The sequence below is a fragment of the Silurus meridionalis genome, chromosome 3 (assembly GCF_014805685.1).
Source record: "Silurus meridionalis isolate SWU-2019-XX chromosome 3, ASM1480568v1, whole genome shotgun sequence".
Classification (NCBI taxonomy): domain Eukaryota; kingdom Metazoa; phylum Chordata; class Actinopteri; order Siluriformes; family Siluridae; genus Silurus; species Silurus meridionalis.
In genome coordinates, this window is record NC_060886.1 from 18,034,661 (window position 1) to 18,052,539 (window position 17,879).

Below are 17,879 nucleotides of genomic sequence, written 5' to 3' on the forward strand. Positions count from 1 at the left end.
AGGCAGTATATACTTCAATTAATATTTTAACATTTTAATTAAGTTTTTAATTAACATTCGATATGCTCTGTTAACTGTTGTTCAGTGACCGCTATTAGATCAGTTCTTACTCTCAAGGACTTATCCTTACAGTTTATCCTTTAAGTTTAGAAAAGCATAGAGAGATGGCAGATAGTTTTGTTTATATTAAAATTAGGATCAGTGGTGTATACTGTCTGTAGGTCTGTCTCTCACTGGCTTCATTGTGTGTGTTATTTAGCAAGTGTGTGTAAACCCTTATAAACCTATAGAGCAGTACACTGAGGATGAAGCTGTAGCTGCTGCACTGTTTTCACCAATTATTCTTAAAAGTGACCACTGTCTTTCCATATGTACATTAAACATACATTTACAACTGTTTATTAACTTTGTGATTTCTATGACCCATGTGGAAGTTAGGCTTTTTCCCTAGTGTGTTGTTTTTTTTTTTTTTCCCCCAGGATGTTGATGAGGAGATTGAGGCAGAATACAACATCCTGCACTCCCTTTCGAACCATCCTAATGTGGTTAAGTTCCTAGGCATGTTCTATAAAGCTGATGAGTTTGCTGGAGGACAGCTGTGGTTGGTTTTAGAGGTTGGACACTTTAAAAATATATATATCTACACACACACACACACACACACACACACACACACACACACACACACACACACACACACACACACACACATATATATATATATATATATATATATATATATATATATATATATATATATATATATACACTTAAATAGAACCCTGTAACACACTACTGCCATTTTAGAAGATGATTAGAGTAGAACCTCTACTAGTTAAAACTGCTAATCATTTACAATAAGTACCCATGAGGATATTTTACATGTACCTGAAGCAAGCACTTGAATAAGAAAAATTTACACATAGTTTTGCATGTAACTTTGCTGTCTCTACATTGTGTTGCTTGGGAGTATTTAGCCGTTTTTGCTGATGGCTCTGGAGATATAATAGTAAGAAATAAATGTAAAATGCACCTCCTGATGTGTGGTGTGTGTTTGCTGCTTCTTTGTTGCTTATAAATAACGAAGCAGTAATGAATAGGGAGTCAGTGTGTGTTTTATTCTCTCTCAGTTGTGTAATGGGGGTTCAGTAACAGAACTGATAAAGGGTTTGCTGATGAGAGGGAAACGTCTGGAGGAGCCTGCCATCTCTTACATTCTCTGTGGTGCTTTACTGGTAAGAGACACACACACACACACACACACACACACACACACACACACACACTCCCTCACTGGCAAGTTAATCTGCAAACAGCACAAGGCAAGGGTAGGTGAGGTAGCTGGCTCAGCAGTCTGCCTTCAGAATAGAAGGGGTACAGACGTAGCTGTAGAAACAGTAAAACAATCACATGACATGAGACGAGCAATATAAATTAAGCTACCATCCCAGTGCACTGCCTTACAAAGCCTTCTGGGGGTAATAAATGCTTCTTCATCGACTAAGCAATTTTAGGCTAAAATAGGCAAAATTACCTACTATTTTTATTACCTAATTACCTATTTCCAACATTAATCATAGTGTCCAAGCTTTTAATGTGCATAAAATCATCATAAAATATTTTAATCAACAGTTAAATAATTCTTTCTTTTAAAAAAGCAAAGTTCTAATCACAAGAACTTCATTAATTATTTTTGTAGAATTCTTTTAGCAGCAGGACTTTACAAGCTAATGAAAGTGTTGTACCTGCATCAAAAAGCACAAGTTATACTGACAGGAACTTGAATGACTGTACAATATAAAAGGCATTTTAACAACTTTTAACGTTTGTATTAATGCCATGGGTCTATGGATATTAACTTCTTTGTAATAAACAGGACAATCAGTTTTACACATTACTAGCGCAATTAAAGGAGGCTGAGAGCTAAAACCACTTCAGTTAGCCATTCATATTTATTCCGCTTCTCGCCAACTAAACCTCATTAGAGCTATTTGGATACACTTTGATAATGCAACACAACAACGATGTATAATTTGCAACCTTGTGTTACACAGGAACATTACACAATATCTGCTGATCACAGTTTGAATCAGCTGTCCATTGATCTTATATTAAGCCCTCCTCCAGTTGCTCTGAATTTTTCTTCTCCACATCAGGGCCTGCAACATCTGCACAACAACCGAATAATCCATCGAGACATCAAGGGCAACAACATCCTGCTCACCACAGATGGAGGAGTCAAACTGGTAGATTTTGGTAATGGCTGTTTATATTACACTCTGTACTGACAGCCTGTGGCATTGTGTTGCTGTTCACCTAGACATGCTGACAGCCTGTCCTTAAAAGGCTGAATACTGTAGGTCTACAGAGTCCTCTGCTGTAACATACAAGTGTCTATATTTATTGAGTCTAAGATCTAAAATCAGCTTAAAACTGGAAGGTGATTTTGCTTCTGTCAGTTTTGTGAAACATTTGACTTCCTGTTTGCAGTGCCAGCTCAGACTCAGAAATAGCTTTTATCGCTAATTTGAGCAGGAGTGTTTTGTCTGTGCATGCGTGTGTGCGTGCGTGTGTGTGTGCGTGTGTGCGTGCGTGTGTGTGTGTGAGGTTTTTTTTGGTGGGGGTGTAAAGTCTGTGTGAGTGCAGAGAGTGAAAGAGAGATTGATGAGGGGGGAGGAAATGACTTTGGCTTGCCTGAGGCATGTTTGGGTGTGTGTGAGGTGGGAAATGGAGCCCTGCAGGGAGACAAAACTGCTCCTTTTCATTACAAACAATGATGGCGAAGATGATGATGATGATGATGATTGCTTGTTCACTGGGCCATGGTTGTGCCATGTCACACTATGTATCCCTGCTTCAAAAGATCAAAGGATGTTGATATCTGTGTATCTGTATGCATTCTTAACGTCAGAGTAAATCTCAGTCTAAACCATTTGACCATTTCAAATGTATGTTTTGAAAACCACTGAATCTGCTATAGCACAATTTAGAAGCATCTCACCAACCTTGTTCAGTATGACTAAGTGTCATAGTTGCAACAAATCATGTTGCTACATTAATAAAGTATAAACTGTTTTAAATATTATTTCTTTACACACCATCTTCCTGTTTTTTTGTTGTTGTTGATAAAATCTAAATCAGTAATAATTACTTTTTAAATGTATTCATTCATTAAAATCATTCCCTTTCAAATGATCTGATGAGACAACCATGTGTACTTGGTCTACTTAAATAATGGTAGCTGGATTATTCTGTTTACTGAAACCATTTTAGTTTGATGGTTTATATAAATGTTAAAAGGGGGGTGAGGGCAAATAGTGGTAAAGAAATCATTGAAATATAATACACATTCTCCCTGTGGAATATGAATGTCATTTCCATAATAGGATCTCTAAGACGGGTTTGGGACTGCTTCTGTTGCAGGTGTGTCAGCTCAGCTGTCGAGTGCACGCTTGCACAGAAACACGTCAGTCGGAACGCCTTTCTGGATGGCTCCTGAGGTATCTCCTCCCATTCTCTCTTACTCTTTATTTCTGTCTTGTACATTTATATGCAGTATGTACCCATTTTCGCTGGTGGATGTTTTTCAATTTCATCCTTCCAGCCATTATGCACATTATGCAAATCTATAGGTTAATGAAGTATTGTTTGAAGAATTACAGTTTGCATTTTGATTTATCTGTACAGCCCTGCGTCAAATACTGTGGGCTTTTGAGCACGTGCATTCTCAAGTGTGTCACTGTAGGGGTCGTGTGAAGGTTAATAGCAGAGAGCTGGTTTGTCCCTTACTTGTTCTATTTGGTAGTGAAGCGAGATGATTGGGCTAGAGGGGGTCTGGCCTTTAGGCCAATTAGAATGCAGTCTGCAGGAGCGATTCTTTTGTTACTTGATTGGTCACAGTGACGTACAAGCCTTTTATGGCCTAGATGAGAAAAGACCATGTGTTTGAAAGCCTACACTACTGGCAACAGTAATTCCTAAAGTGTTTGTATAATTCTCCAGGAACAACACAAAAATGGTTTAAAGTTTGTTAGTCCACACATCAACGCCCACTGACAAACATTGTGCACATACAAATTATTCAATGCTTTCAGTATGATGTGTAGGGGTTGAAAGGTTTTTATTTTCTCCATAGGTGATTGCATGTGAGCAGCAGTTGGATTACTCATATGATGCCCGCTGTGATGTGTGGTCTCTGGGCATCACTGCTATCGAGCTGGCTGAGGGAGATCCACCACTGGCCGAGATGCATCCTGTAAAAGCACTGTTTAAAATACCGAGGTGAGACAGCAGAGGGCACCATGCACCCACCCAAACCTAGAGGGGAGTTTAGAAAAGAGAAGATGGGTTGGAAAAACGGAGAAATTATGTAAAAGATGTGTGGAAGAAAGCTGGGTTCTTATAATACACTCTGGTGGGAGTAGAGGATCCTGTCCAAGAGCTGCTAATTGGGCGATTCTTTTAGAGGAAAATTGATATGATGGTTTAAAAGGAGATTTGATAATTGTTTATTTTAATAATTGTTTGTGAAGGATTTTAATTTCCAGTGTGTAAAATTAAATCGCACTGAAATCAAATGAATTCAGCTTGACATTTTATGCTTTTATTTAAAAAAATTTCACCCAATCACAAAATCTGTCTCTACACGTTGTTCTGATTAATGATTATTTGAAAGCTTTGATGGTTAAAGTATTTGACCTTCTGTCATCGGCACAATCACACTATTATCTCACACAATGCAGTGTGCCTGTGCCCTCTGATTGCAATTTGCATGTGTGATTAGCTGCTTCTTTTCTCATTGAGATGAGGCTGACACTTTGGCTACCTGCACAATGTTATATGTCCCTCAACGAGCATGCATGAGAGGAGGGCTCTCAGCTGCTGGTGTGATGCTAACCTTACACACACCTTTAGTGTGACCCAACATGTGCAAGGTTTAACAAATGCTACTAGAACCTGTGAAATCAGTGATGTCATTGCCTATCAATATGATGGACAGTAAAGTATAATGCTTATGAATTCTGAACAATACAATTCTAAATTCTGTTGTATGACATATCCTAAGTAGATTTCTATTTCTAGATATAAAAAAGTAATTTGCAAGTATATCATTTTTAGTTGATATCTGACGACTTCTGTCTGTCCTGCTCTCTCCTTTTCTTCTTTCCCTTAATTCTTAATTTTCCCGAAATGAGAACAGATACTTGGATGAGACACATAAATCAGTGGAATAGGGACCTTCAGCAAGGCCATGTCTGAATAAAAAGGAGTGTGTGTGTGTGTGTGTGTGTGTGTGTGTGTGTGTGTGTGTGTGTGTGTGTGTGTGCGCACTGAAGTGTGAAATGATTTCTGTTAACATGTCATCTGTCGTGGTCACTCGCACTCCCATACTGGGCTGGCCTCGGACATTGATATTAGTGGGTAGTGGGTGTGTGGAGACTTAAGACTGTCAGTAGGAGGTGTTTCCACCTCATAATGAAGGACATCTGTGACTATGGAACACTGATTTACACCAAGGTTACAGAATGACTGAATATACTCTTTAAAATGTCACTATGTAGATTTCTAATGAATTACTTACAGGCACAATTTATTGCAATGACACTATTCATTTCTGCTGTCCAGCTGCAAAATGAGATTCAGAGTCATAATACGACCAGACCTTCTGTGGATTTTTATAGCACTCTGTTAAATCGCTTTACTATTCTTATTCAGACACTGGGTTGTCCAGCTGTTTACCGTATTTCATTATAGAGTCAATCATAACATATGCACAGTGATTTTTAATGGATATAGTGAGATTGCATAACTTCTTCATAACTTTTGAGATTCTAACTTCTTGAAAAAAAATAGAGAAATAAATGTCTTGACTTTTTTTTTTTTTTTTTTTTTTTTAGAATTTTGATATATTATATTTTTAATGTACAGTTTTAAATGTCAGAAACAGATAACAGGCTAAAATTTTGCAACTTCCAAAAGAGGTGTTTAAAGTCAGACTCTTAAACTTGGTAAAAATAAATTCCGTATGTATGCATATAAAATATATGGTACATACATTTACCATAATATTGTATGAAATGTGCAATTGATTAGGTATTGGTTTTGTTTTGCTTTTATACATTCTCTCATAATCTTGTCTGACAGAAATATCTCTAGTCTGACAGAAATATTAAATAAAAAAAAAATCTGCTTATTTCCTCAGAGATGCCTGTAGACATAAGTACTTGAAGAGCCATGGAGCGTATTTCAAATAAGAGTAATAAAGTATATAAAAGACTTAGAAATGTGATGACCATTAACACATTTAATTGCAACTAGCAGAGGTCATGATTTTAACATTATAAACATTATTTACTATTCAGGCATCAATATGATAAATTGGGTATTAGTTTCATTCTGATTTAGCTCTGGATCTTCCAGCATTTGCCTAGAGTCCTCCATGACAGGTTTTAGTGCTTCTTGTGATTCATCACACCTGCTTAATCTTACCAGCTGAACCAAACCCTTCATGAGGTTAATACCAGATCTAAAATGTGCAGGGACATTTCAGGAACAGAATTAAGAATCTTTGTAGAATACTGAGAAGATTTACACTATGTAGATAAAATGTTTGGACACCTGCCCATAAGATTTATGTGCCTTTTGACTAGTCACACATGGCTGGAAAAGTCAGGTGTCCCAAAACTTTGTCTATATAGTCTATATACCATAATAATATTCAATATTATTATCTACAATTGTAGACACATTTGTTTGACTAATTAACTGATTTCCTTTTTAGTCATTTAAAATTTTAAGAAATATTTACCAACATTACGACCACAATAATAATGACTAATGTGAAGCTTAATATATTTGTAGCAAGCCGTTTTGTCTTTTGACATAACTTCATAGTTAGATGCACTACTTCTGCACAACAGTCCATTTTTAGTTTTGTGTCCTGCTCAAAGCTTTTCTGAGAAATAATCATTAAATAGCCACCCGGGTTGCTCGGTAGTTCAGAAAAATTGCACAGCCCTTTTTATGTGGTAGATTACTATTGACAAAATGTCTACCAGCTCATGTGTCATGTACAGCTCTAGACGGTGCTGGACCCTGTGTTTGAATTTTGTTTGTGTGGCTTTCTTTAAACCATTTGAGTATATTTTTTGTTAATAATCTTATTATAATAATGCTTGATTGTGTAAAAGGAAATGTGTAAATCTGGAAAAGCTTTTCTGGTTGAGAAATGGTTTTGTGAGAAAAACATCTCTAGAATTTATATTGCACAAAATATTGTGTAAATGTTTGTCTCTAGGCCTGTATCTAACTTTTTATGCATGCATGAGCTTTGAGTTTGCAGACTGGTCGAGGGTGTTTGTGTGTGAGCTAGGTGGAGAGACATCTTTATGATGGATGAGGTGAATTTCCAGTACATGATTTTCGAGCAGTATGTGTTTGTGCATGTTTATGTCTGGTCATTTATAATGCAGCCATAAGCATATTCTATGAGGGTACAAACCTACAACAAAAACCCTAAACAGGATTTTGGTGGGGAATATCTCTTGTTTCCTCCTGAAAGTGTAAGGGCTTTCATGTTTGTTTTGTCTATATCAGTTAATGCACTGTCTCGGCTGTGTGTTTGTGTGTGGGAATATTTGTGTGGCATCTGTGTGGGGTTTTTTTTGTGTCTGCAGCTTGTCATCTGGAGTGTAACTAACTGATGTTTTGAGCCTCGTTGCTGACGGCGTCTGCGTTTGGCACCACGCTCTCTGACATGTATTTAGCAGCTCTGCACCTTGATTAGAACAAACTGCTCCTGTTTACATGCTGTCTCACAAACCGGCGGCGAGGGGGGAAGCCTTGACGGAATTTACACAGCACAATAAGGATGTTGAGCATTGCCATCAGCCACGCTGGTTTCCACTTTGTTATGTAGAAGCGGCTCGCCGTGGCGGTGCAACATCAAGGCGCGAGCATTGCTGCGGGCTCGCATTATAGTTTGCGTTGAAGAAGTCAGTTATTCTCCTTTGATCTGCTTTTCAGAGAGGACTGTCTGTCTGCATTTCTATCAAAGGACGCGGGGTGACTTAGAGCAGCCGAGGACGACAGATTACTGGTAGAAAAAAAAAAAAGGAAAACGGTGCTTAACGGGGGTTTCGTTTATATATGCCTGACTGCTTTGTTCTCACGGATAGTTTATGATGAAAGAGAGAGAGGATGTGCCTATAAGTAGTGTGTCTTCCCTTGAACCTGTACAGCACCCTGGATCTTAGTCAAGACTTCAATCAGTGTTAAAGTAGGATGAGGTATTTATACATGGGAAATGTGGAGGTAGAAAATAAGGGATTTGATCTCTCTGTCAGTTAACCATGTTGAAATAGTATCCAGAAATGTCGATCTTTCTGGTCCTAGAGGTCTAATTAGTCTCGGGCAAGGATTAATGCTAAGTTTTTTGGTTTTTGGCTCAATTGCTTGCTTCCTGTTACTTGCTCCTCAATGTTCCAGAGTTACTGTGAACTGCTTGCTTTAGGTGTCATGCTAAAGGACACATTGGCATTAAGTGACTCATCACCCAGTGATCATTAGGTACAGTGATTAATAGTACAGGGCTTGCACTATTACTAGTACTAGGGCTTGTACTATTAATATTCATGCATCCAGTTCACATTCTGTTCTGTCTGTATGCAACAAATGAGTCCAGTAGAGCTGGTACAGTACCTGGCTTGCCCCCGAGCATTTGTCTGCTGATGGATGGAGCCATGCTCAGGTTGCTGACAGGAGAATTATTTGCTCTCATAACTCGGCCACACTGTGGCAGATGCTGTGTGACAGACACAGAGAGTCTTGGCTCATTTGTTATCTTCCACTGAAGCGCTACAGGTCTGGCCCACACCCAAAGTCAGCCTCTAGTACTTAAGCGCTTACTGCTCTGATTCCATAATTATTCCTATTATCTTTCTGTGGCACAGTGCCACATTCCTGATTTAAATCAACATTAACCGGATATGATTCATTAAACCTATAAGTGTAGGAGTTAAACACCTCTTAGAGATATGTATGTGTAGCAGTCTGAGAGATTATTTTCCTTAGCATTTGTCTACATTCTGAAAGCTATAAACTTTTGCAAATGTCCAGACCAGAATGAATATTACAGCATTTTAAGGTCCTGCTAAATTCTAAAGGGAGAACATTTCAATGCAGGAGAAGCAAGTGCTCAACATGATCTTTACAGAAGGCTTTCTGTAAAGCCTTCTCTTCGCTGTTTGTTATATTTAAAAATGTAAATCTATTAATGAGCAACATACAGCATGTCTGTCTATTTATTTATTTTTTACTGTAGTTATAACAGCAGTTTCCTCATTAGCTGAAACTGCTGTCAGAGTGGTAAATATAGAAAACAAATTAATACCTACAGACAAATGTCAATATAAGAATTTACTGTCATGTAAAGGCAGCAAACAACCCAAACCAATTGTTTCCCCCCCCCCCAAAATTCAAATGCATTTGAAACATGGTTATGGATGTGCAATATATACAGTACAAGTCGAAAGTATAGATACACCTTCTACTTCAGTGGTTTTTCTTTATTTTTATTATTTTCAACATTGTATATTAACACCAAAAATATCCAAACTATGAAAGAACACGAATTATGTAGCAAACAAAATTTGTTAAATAAATCAGAATATATTTTATATTTTCTTCAAAGTAGCTTTGCTCATTCAGCCTCATGAGGTAGTCACCTGCAATGTTTTCCAAAAATCTTAAGAAATACCTCAACGGTGTTGAGTGCCTGTTGGCTGCTTTTCCTTCACTCTCCGATCCAACTCATCCCAAACCATTTCAACTGGACTGAGATCAGTGGAAAGAACTTTCCACTGGTAATGTTCATTCATGTGTTTCTTGGCCCAAACAAGGCTCTTGTACTTGTTATTCCTCCAAAGTCATTTGAGGTGCAATGGTGGAAGTGTTATTCATTTCACCTGTATTAATGTTGTGCCTGATCAGTGTGTGTATATGTATATGTATATGTATATATATATATATATATATATATATATATATATATATATATATATATATATATATATATATATATATATATATATATATATATATATATATATACACACACACACACACACACACACACACACACACACACACACACGTCACAACTATTATACTCATTTAATATTATACTCACGTTATACTCAGTTATAATCAACTCCTCTTTTAAATGGTCACTGACTACTTCCATGACGTTACTTGAGAACTGAAGCAATGCGTCATGATATCGGTTCATTCTAACCCTGTGTGTGTGTGTGTGTGTGTGTGTGTGTGTGTGTGTGTGTGTGTGTGTGTGTGTGTGTGTGTGTGTGTGTGTATGTGTGTGTGTGTATATATATTTTATATATATATATATATATATATATATATATATATATATATATATATATATATATATTAGTATTATGTCATATCATCTAGTATTATAAAAATTAGGCCATTATAAAGCATGATGAAATGTCATTTCTTTTTAGAAATTCCTAATCAGTATGTAACCTAGGGGCTATATTGTGTCTAGACTATAGCCTCATGGCACCTTCAGAGAATAAGTTCTTATTCTTTTCCAGTTCCCTTTAAATTTAGTTTTTTTTTTTTTTTAATTGACTATCCTCCTATTTATAGTGAGAGAACTTTAGGTAATCATAGCTGTACTATTATTCATATCTGTATTTTTATCTGTTTTTCGTGCAGAAATCCACCCCCTACACTTCACCATCCAGACCAGTGGTGCAGAAGCTTCAGTCATTTCATTGCCCAGTGAGTATTTTCTTAGACCTTAACTCAGATATTCCTAAACTCCATTTTTTGCATCCTCGCATTCAGTAGAGCCTCAATCACACCGTTTAACAAAGTTAAATGCAAATGTAAAACGAGGCCATTCATAAAACTTGAGGGGGTTATATTGTATTTTACTTACAGCATTATTGATATCCCTGGTTGCTGCTAAAGCTGTGTTATAAATGTAAACCGTTTCCATGGCAGAACGATTTTACAGATTTCTTTATATATCGTGGCAGGAAGAGTTATTAGATTATGTGTAAAACATACAGGGATAGCCTGATTTCACAGTGGTCTTGCTAAATGAGTCAATTCTAGTCTGGACATAAACTGAAAATATGAGTAGAATAGGAATATTTAAAGTTTGGATATAATTTAGAAATACTGCTCATTGTGCTTGGTATGGTGGTGTGTAATTGGGGAAGGGAGAATATTTGTGGTTTCATAAAGAAATTAAATACTGAAATCAGTCCATTATTAGAGTGTAAATCATAAAAAAGAAAAAGGTTTGTTCACACAGCAGGAGAACCAAATTGACTCCTTAATTTGTATTTCTTAGGAATCTGTTATGAGGCAGGTCTATTCAGCAGCCCTGATGAATTAAAAGCAAAGCCTAATGTGCTGTATTAAGCATAACTCACTGTAGTGTAGAATATTTCCAGATCTTTCTGGGCAGTCTGGAAATTCACTGTTTTAACAGGTTTGTAAATCTTAGCAGTCATGCAGATGAATCAGCAAGTATCGTATTTTTGGTCACTGATTTTGCAAGGTTCTACAGGTTTTCTTTTATCTTCTGTTATGTTTTTTTTTTATTATTATTCCAAGGGGGAAAAAAAAAAAACTTAAAAGCTTTGTGCACAATTATCTAGAGAAGGTTAAAAGAACTGCAGTTGCTTGAGTAACAAAACAATGTTGTGATCTGTTCTCTTAAATGCAATTCTTCTTCAAAAGAGGCTTAAAAATTAATTTATAAATAATTGCTTCAGTTACTAAAAGCCATAAATAACTGAGAAATGGGGATCAGTCAATGTGTGTGTGCACAGCTTTAGTTTGAAAAAGGCAGACAATGTTATCAAGTGGTGCAGGCTGTTTATTGGACACCTCCCTTTTCTAATTGTAGGAGTGTGTTGTTCCTGGCTAATAAATGCATCAGCAGTGTCGATAATTGTGCAGTGGAACAGATTCCTCTTTCATATCAGCACGGCCCTGCTGTTAGAACTACAGCACTAAAGGTGGAGCTGTAACGCTTAATGGCCCATCCAGAAACGAAGGAAATGACAGACATGCAGGCTGAATTACAGCATGGATTGAAATATTGATGCCTGTGACTAGTCTGCTCTAGTGGTGTTGCTGCTCTTTTATTCTTATTGTGCTATGGTAGGCCAATAATAGGACCGGACAGACATCCTGAGTATGATTGCCTCACTAAGGCAAGATTGTTGACAACGTTTTTCGGCATCTTTAAACACCTATTTATCAATAATTTGCGTCTTTCTTGCACTTATGTCTTCTAAAATCCATGATTGCAAGTGGTGTCCCAGCCATGGGGTGTACATTTTTATGTACATAAAATACATATATAAATGCATTATCAAAGTTTTTGTAATTATTTTTAATTTCCTGCATTGATTAGATTTAAAGGCGTCTGTTAAAGGCATCTCAGACTGCACAACTTTAAGAAGTCCTCCTCTATGTGATTTCTTTAATTTGTCTGACATGATTGGCTCAGATTGCTAGTAAATACAATGTACATAGAGGCTCAAACAACATATGCACTGTAACATCGTATAAGAACTGATTGTATATTATACATAGGGAAAAACAAACATTGCCAGGGAGGTTATCTGTTGCTGTGCATTCAGGTGAAAGAATTGTAAACTGATTTGTAAGTCAACAGAGAAGACTGGTGCCTGCTTTACAAAAAGAACATGACTGGAGATAGAGGATAAGACTGTTTTTCCCACCCACGGTTTCTTTGAGAGATATAGGGAGTATGTGTTTTATTTTGTTCTATGGACCACTACCCCTTCTCCAGTCTAGATCCGACTCTGGCCACAACAGGATGCACAGGTGACATAGAACATTTATTCAAATGTTTATATATAATTTAAGCTTCTGCAAACACAACACGCACCACTATAGATCACTTTCTATGATGGATCTCAACAGATACTTGACTGGATTTTTTTAATGTTCTGTTATTTCTTGTTCGATTCCAGGTGTTTGATAAAAGATTTTGAGTCACGTCCTTCGGTCACCCATCTGCTGGAGCACCCGTTTATTAAGCCGGCACATAGCAAAGATGCTGCGCTCAGGAAACAGCTCTCAGCTCTCATACAGGACCAACAGAACGCCGGCTCTAAGACCAGGACCAGGACCAAGTATGTGTTCTTTTTTTCAAATATTACATAGAGTTTGACAGTAAGCTCTGAAATACTACTCATGTACCCATTATAAAAAGTGAGCAGATTCTTACATTAGACTATTACGTTATCAAAATCAAATTACTTTCTCCAAAGTGTGTCATTTTGTGTGAATGTGCTTCCTTTAATTGTTTTTGGGTGATTTTTCCATGGTAAGGACTTTTGAATAATGATTACATTTGACACTATTGCCCCACATGTTTTCTTTATGTCTGGTCTTAATAATAAATGTTAAATGCTCTTCAGATTGTGCTGTATTTTTTGTAGCCAAAAGGGGGCAGAATGTGATGTAAATCAGAGGCATAGATTCTATATATTAAACCAGTCCATTATATTAAACAAAAAGAAACTAAAGATAGACAGGGATGTTAGACTGGGATAGAGACTATCATAGTCACAAGTTTGCTTTTTAAACTCACTGTTGGCATTAACTGTACTTTCCTGTGCACTAGTATATAACTTTAATCTGTCTCTTCCTATTAGACACCCACCATAGATTTAATTAATGGTGATCTCTTAATAGCAAAAGCTGTAGTGTGTACTTCTTTTATAAATGTATTAGACACTGTATTCATGGCATGTATGTGAGCAAGAATAGTTATATTACCTGATTATTTGTATGAAGCTGTTACACTGCATGCTATCATTCTTATAAATTGAAACAATTAAAATACATAGATCATGCATGTTTTTATTTGCTTTTGCACTTTTTGCACGCTTTTGATTTCTTACTATGATTTTGCAAGGAGCTTTTGCTTTAGATTGAAAGCCAAGTAAAACTGACCCAAAGACACAGTAAACATACTCATTATTTCCTCTGTTGTGTGAATATTGGTCACCTTTCTTGCTTTTATCCCACCAGAGTGTGTCAGAAAGACAGACAGAATGACAGCCAGAGAAAGAACCTAATAAGATTATAGGCTTAAGAAAGAAAAGTCTTTTCTCTACCAGTATAGATACGGAACCTGAGAATAGATTAGAGTAAAAGTCGAGCACATGCACACAAAGATGCACACACTGGGATGTAGTCAGGGGTCACAGGCATGATGTACATTTTTCTGTTGAAGAGAGGATTGCATGTTAAAAGAAGATAATGAATTGTTCTTGAACAGTGAGACAGGGCCTCATCACCTGTCAATAAGCTTTCATTTGATTGCCCTGGCCAACTGGCCATAGTATTTACACCTCAATATTGCAGATTCTATATTTTATGCAGGTTCCTAATAAAATGATATACAATTTTATTTCACTAGGTCTATCTTACGCACTTGGACTGTTCTCCTAAGACATAAATGAATGTGATATTTGTATCCCTGCACAGTGAAAATATCATGAATATAGACAATTGTATTTTTTTTATTTCCTAATTTGGGATTATATAGTATATACAGTATTATATATTCTGTAAATATCTTCTCCTTTTTATTATTTTAATCGCTAATACATTTGCTTTTTTCTATAAATAAATGCTTAAGATTTACAAATGCACTTTCCAGTGAAACAAATATATTTCTAACTTGAAGTTGGTTAAATAAGAAACTTAGAAATAAGGATTAATATTCTTAGCTTTGGTTTATTTGTTTAATCTTGTATTAGGTATTGTAATACTAGACAGATTTGACTGTATCCAAGATATTTTCACTTAAGGTATTGTTTTTGGCAGTACACTGTTTAGCTCATGCAGCCCAAAACACACCTCTTCCATTCCTTTTTGCTCTTCTCTCCTCTGTTGCTCTGATCACAGTGAAGCATATCCTCTCACTCTGCTAGTGAAAGGCCTTAGGGCTTTCTGTCTTTGCAAATGTACCAGCTGGTCCATAATCTTCAGCTTCATACAGGGGTGAACTCTGTAATAGTCTACAAAACCCATGTGGACTTGACCACTTGCCTCAAGATGACATTGATTTTGTGTATGCAATATGTGATTGCTTTTTGTAGCTACAATTGAGTTACAGTCCTATCTTTATAGGCATGAACGGATCAATACACGCAAAACACTGCTGATTGAGAGTTTTCCTGATGATGACCTGGTGAACTTGGAGGCTTTAGATGAGGTTTGATTTATGTTATACTTGATATTCTGAGCAGTAATTTACTGTTTATTTCCCTGCATGCTGCAACATCAAACTAATCCTAGTATAATATACATTAGTGCATATGCTGTAACAGAGAGTTTGCATGAAAGATTGCAAAGGGGATGCTAGTGATAAAAACAAACAAAAAGAAAATCTAAAACTTTGTGTGTGAACGCTGTAATGTGCTGTAAAAGTACGCTGGGATGTATTCCAAAATATGACAAAGGAGCTGGACTGATTTTAACAGTAAAAGCTTCAGCTAAATTTATCAATGCTTTGAGCTTTTAGATGTAACAGACACAGTCTTGAAATCCAGCCCCATTATCTATTTCACATTAGTAATGTTTTGTCCTGTGTTCAAGGTGTTTTGACACATTTGGAGCAAGGCTAAAATTGGGGATAGAAAAAAAACAATAAAGATAATGTTTATGGTAGTGATAATTAGTAGTAGCATAGTTACTACACCCTGTTTATTTGCATTAGATGTGTGCTTCGTGGGGAAACGTTTGAATCTGCTGTGTGTCATGTTGTGTATAATATAATGTTCTTTGTTTTCTTTTCAAAGGAAACTATAATCATGCATCTTCAGAAGCGCTATGAAGAACTGCAGATATACACCTATGTTGGCGACATCCTCATCGCCCTGAACCCATTCCAAACTCTAAAGATTTACTCACCACAGGTTCTGGCACAACATGCTAAAGACAGTCATTCATCTAGCTTAAATGTCTTTTCTTTTTGGGCAGAATTAGTCATATAATACTTATATGAACTGGTCAGTACTTACTGCACATCCATGTTAAAAAGTTTTGTCTTCCTTGTTCTGTACAGTTCTCTAAGCTGTATCATGGATCAAAGTGTTCAGATAATCCTCCTCATATATTTGCTACGGCTGATGCAGCTTACCAAGGGATGGTAACATTCTGCAAAGACCAGGTATTTATCTTTATGATTTTATACCTGTCTAGGGTCAACTCCAGAATTATTGGCCCCTTTTACTTACATGTGAAAAGAAATTATCTTACATAAATAAGCAATGCAATGACAATGGTTTAAAGCTACAATTGCCATAAAAAAAAAAAAAGATTGCTCTCAAATCCTTCAGCACTGAACAGTTGTATAACCATAACAATGATGAAACTCTAATGCATGAATATCCAATGTCACCCAGATGAGGATGGGTTGCTATCTGAGTCTGGTTCCACTTTCTTCCTCATTTCATCTTATAAACTTATAGAGACAAATCAATTTTATATATATATATATATATATATATATATATATATATATATATATATATATATATATATATATATATATATAATTTTTTATTTTTATTTTTCCCCTGTTTATTTCTTTGAAGCTTCTTTGTGACAGTGTCCTTTGTTAAAAATATTATACAGTACAAACCAAATTATAATGAATTTGCTCATTTTCAACTTAAACCTATGCAGATGCAGTATAGTCATTTTATATTCACCAAACTTCTCTTTTTAATAGAAAATTATTTCTCTACAGTACTGTGTTTTAAACTCCTGTTTCACAATTATTAAAATTGTCCTGCTTTGCTGCTTTTTATTTAACACTTCCATTCTTATAAGGAAATGCTTCCTGGTTTGGAAGGCATCACTATGATGCCAGGAAATATGCTATTGGTCATTTACCCTAAAGTCAAAGAAGAGAGATGGAATGGAATCATTATAGACAACAGAACAAATATTCTGTTTCTATGTCAGCTATTCTTTGCATAATTAAAGAATATTTACATTACATTTGTCCCGAGACAGCTTTCTCTCTCTCCATCTCTTTTTGATACACATAATTATGGGATATGTACAGGAAAAGATATATGTATTGTAAATGTATGCTGTGCTCAAAAATTGTTCAGAAACATTCTTCTGTGATTTGACATGGCCAAGTGCCTTCCTTTCTCTGAATACATCATATGCAACTTTCTGATGTTGAAAACACATCACAGCTTTAACTTGAATGAAAAATAGTTCTAAACCCTATTGGTCCAGTAATCTTTAACGATTGATGACTTTTTAATAAACAACATTTCCCTATCTTTTATGTTCCTAATCAAGTGCATATGAACTGCTCTTTTCTGTTCAGGTTACAGGGTTTCAAAAATAGAACATTAAAAATAATATTTCCGTGGCAAGTAACAATGATTGTTGTATTATGTGTAGTTTGGGTTATTATATTGCTAAATAATCTATCTACAAATTAATCTTTATTTATAAGCTGTTTTAGGCTAAACTTTTGTGTATTTAAAGGTTCCGTCTATGAACAACTGGCCACTTGTTTGTCAGGGGCTTTATACTATTATGGATGTAATGTTTTTGTATATAATGCTTTCAACTTAGTTCTTATTGGAATATTGTCCTTTTTGGCTTTTTAAAATTTTATTTTATACATCCATTTTAGCTGTTCTCTTGAGGAATGATGATCATTCTGGAGTTGACAAAGTACAAGATTTCACAATGTCTTGATATACAGTGGCAAATCTAGTTAATTGAATGAGTGAATGGGACAGTATGTTTGCAAT

At 36.0% G+C, this 17,879-nt stretch overlaps 1 protein-coding gene across 1 annotated transcript in view; it reads left to right on the plus strand.

Moving 5' to 3' along the window:
- Window positions 1–17,879, plus strand: part of myo3b (myosin IIIB) — a 75,483-nt gene that overhangs the window by 8,801 nt on the left and 48,803 nt on the right. The window contains 10 exon segments of the mRNA XM_046845534.1: window positions 480–614; window positions 1,131–1,235; window positions 2,157–2,256; window positions 3,424–3,500; window positions 4,136–4,281; window positions 10,744–10,809; window positions 13,050–13,211; window positions 15,223–15,307; window positions 15,894–16,010; window positions 16,160–16,264. Coding sequence (XP_046701490.1) covers window positions 480–614; window positions 1,131–1,235; window positions 2,157–2,256; window positions 3,424–3,500; window positions 4,136–4,281; window positions 10,744–10,809; window positions 13,050–13,211; window positions 15,223–15,307; window positions 15,894–16,010; window positions 16,160–16,264 — 1,098 coding nt within the window.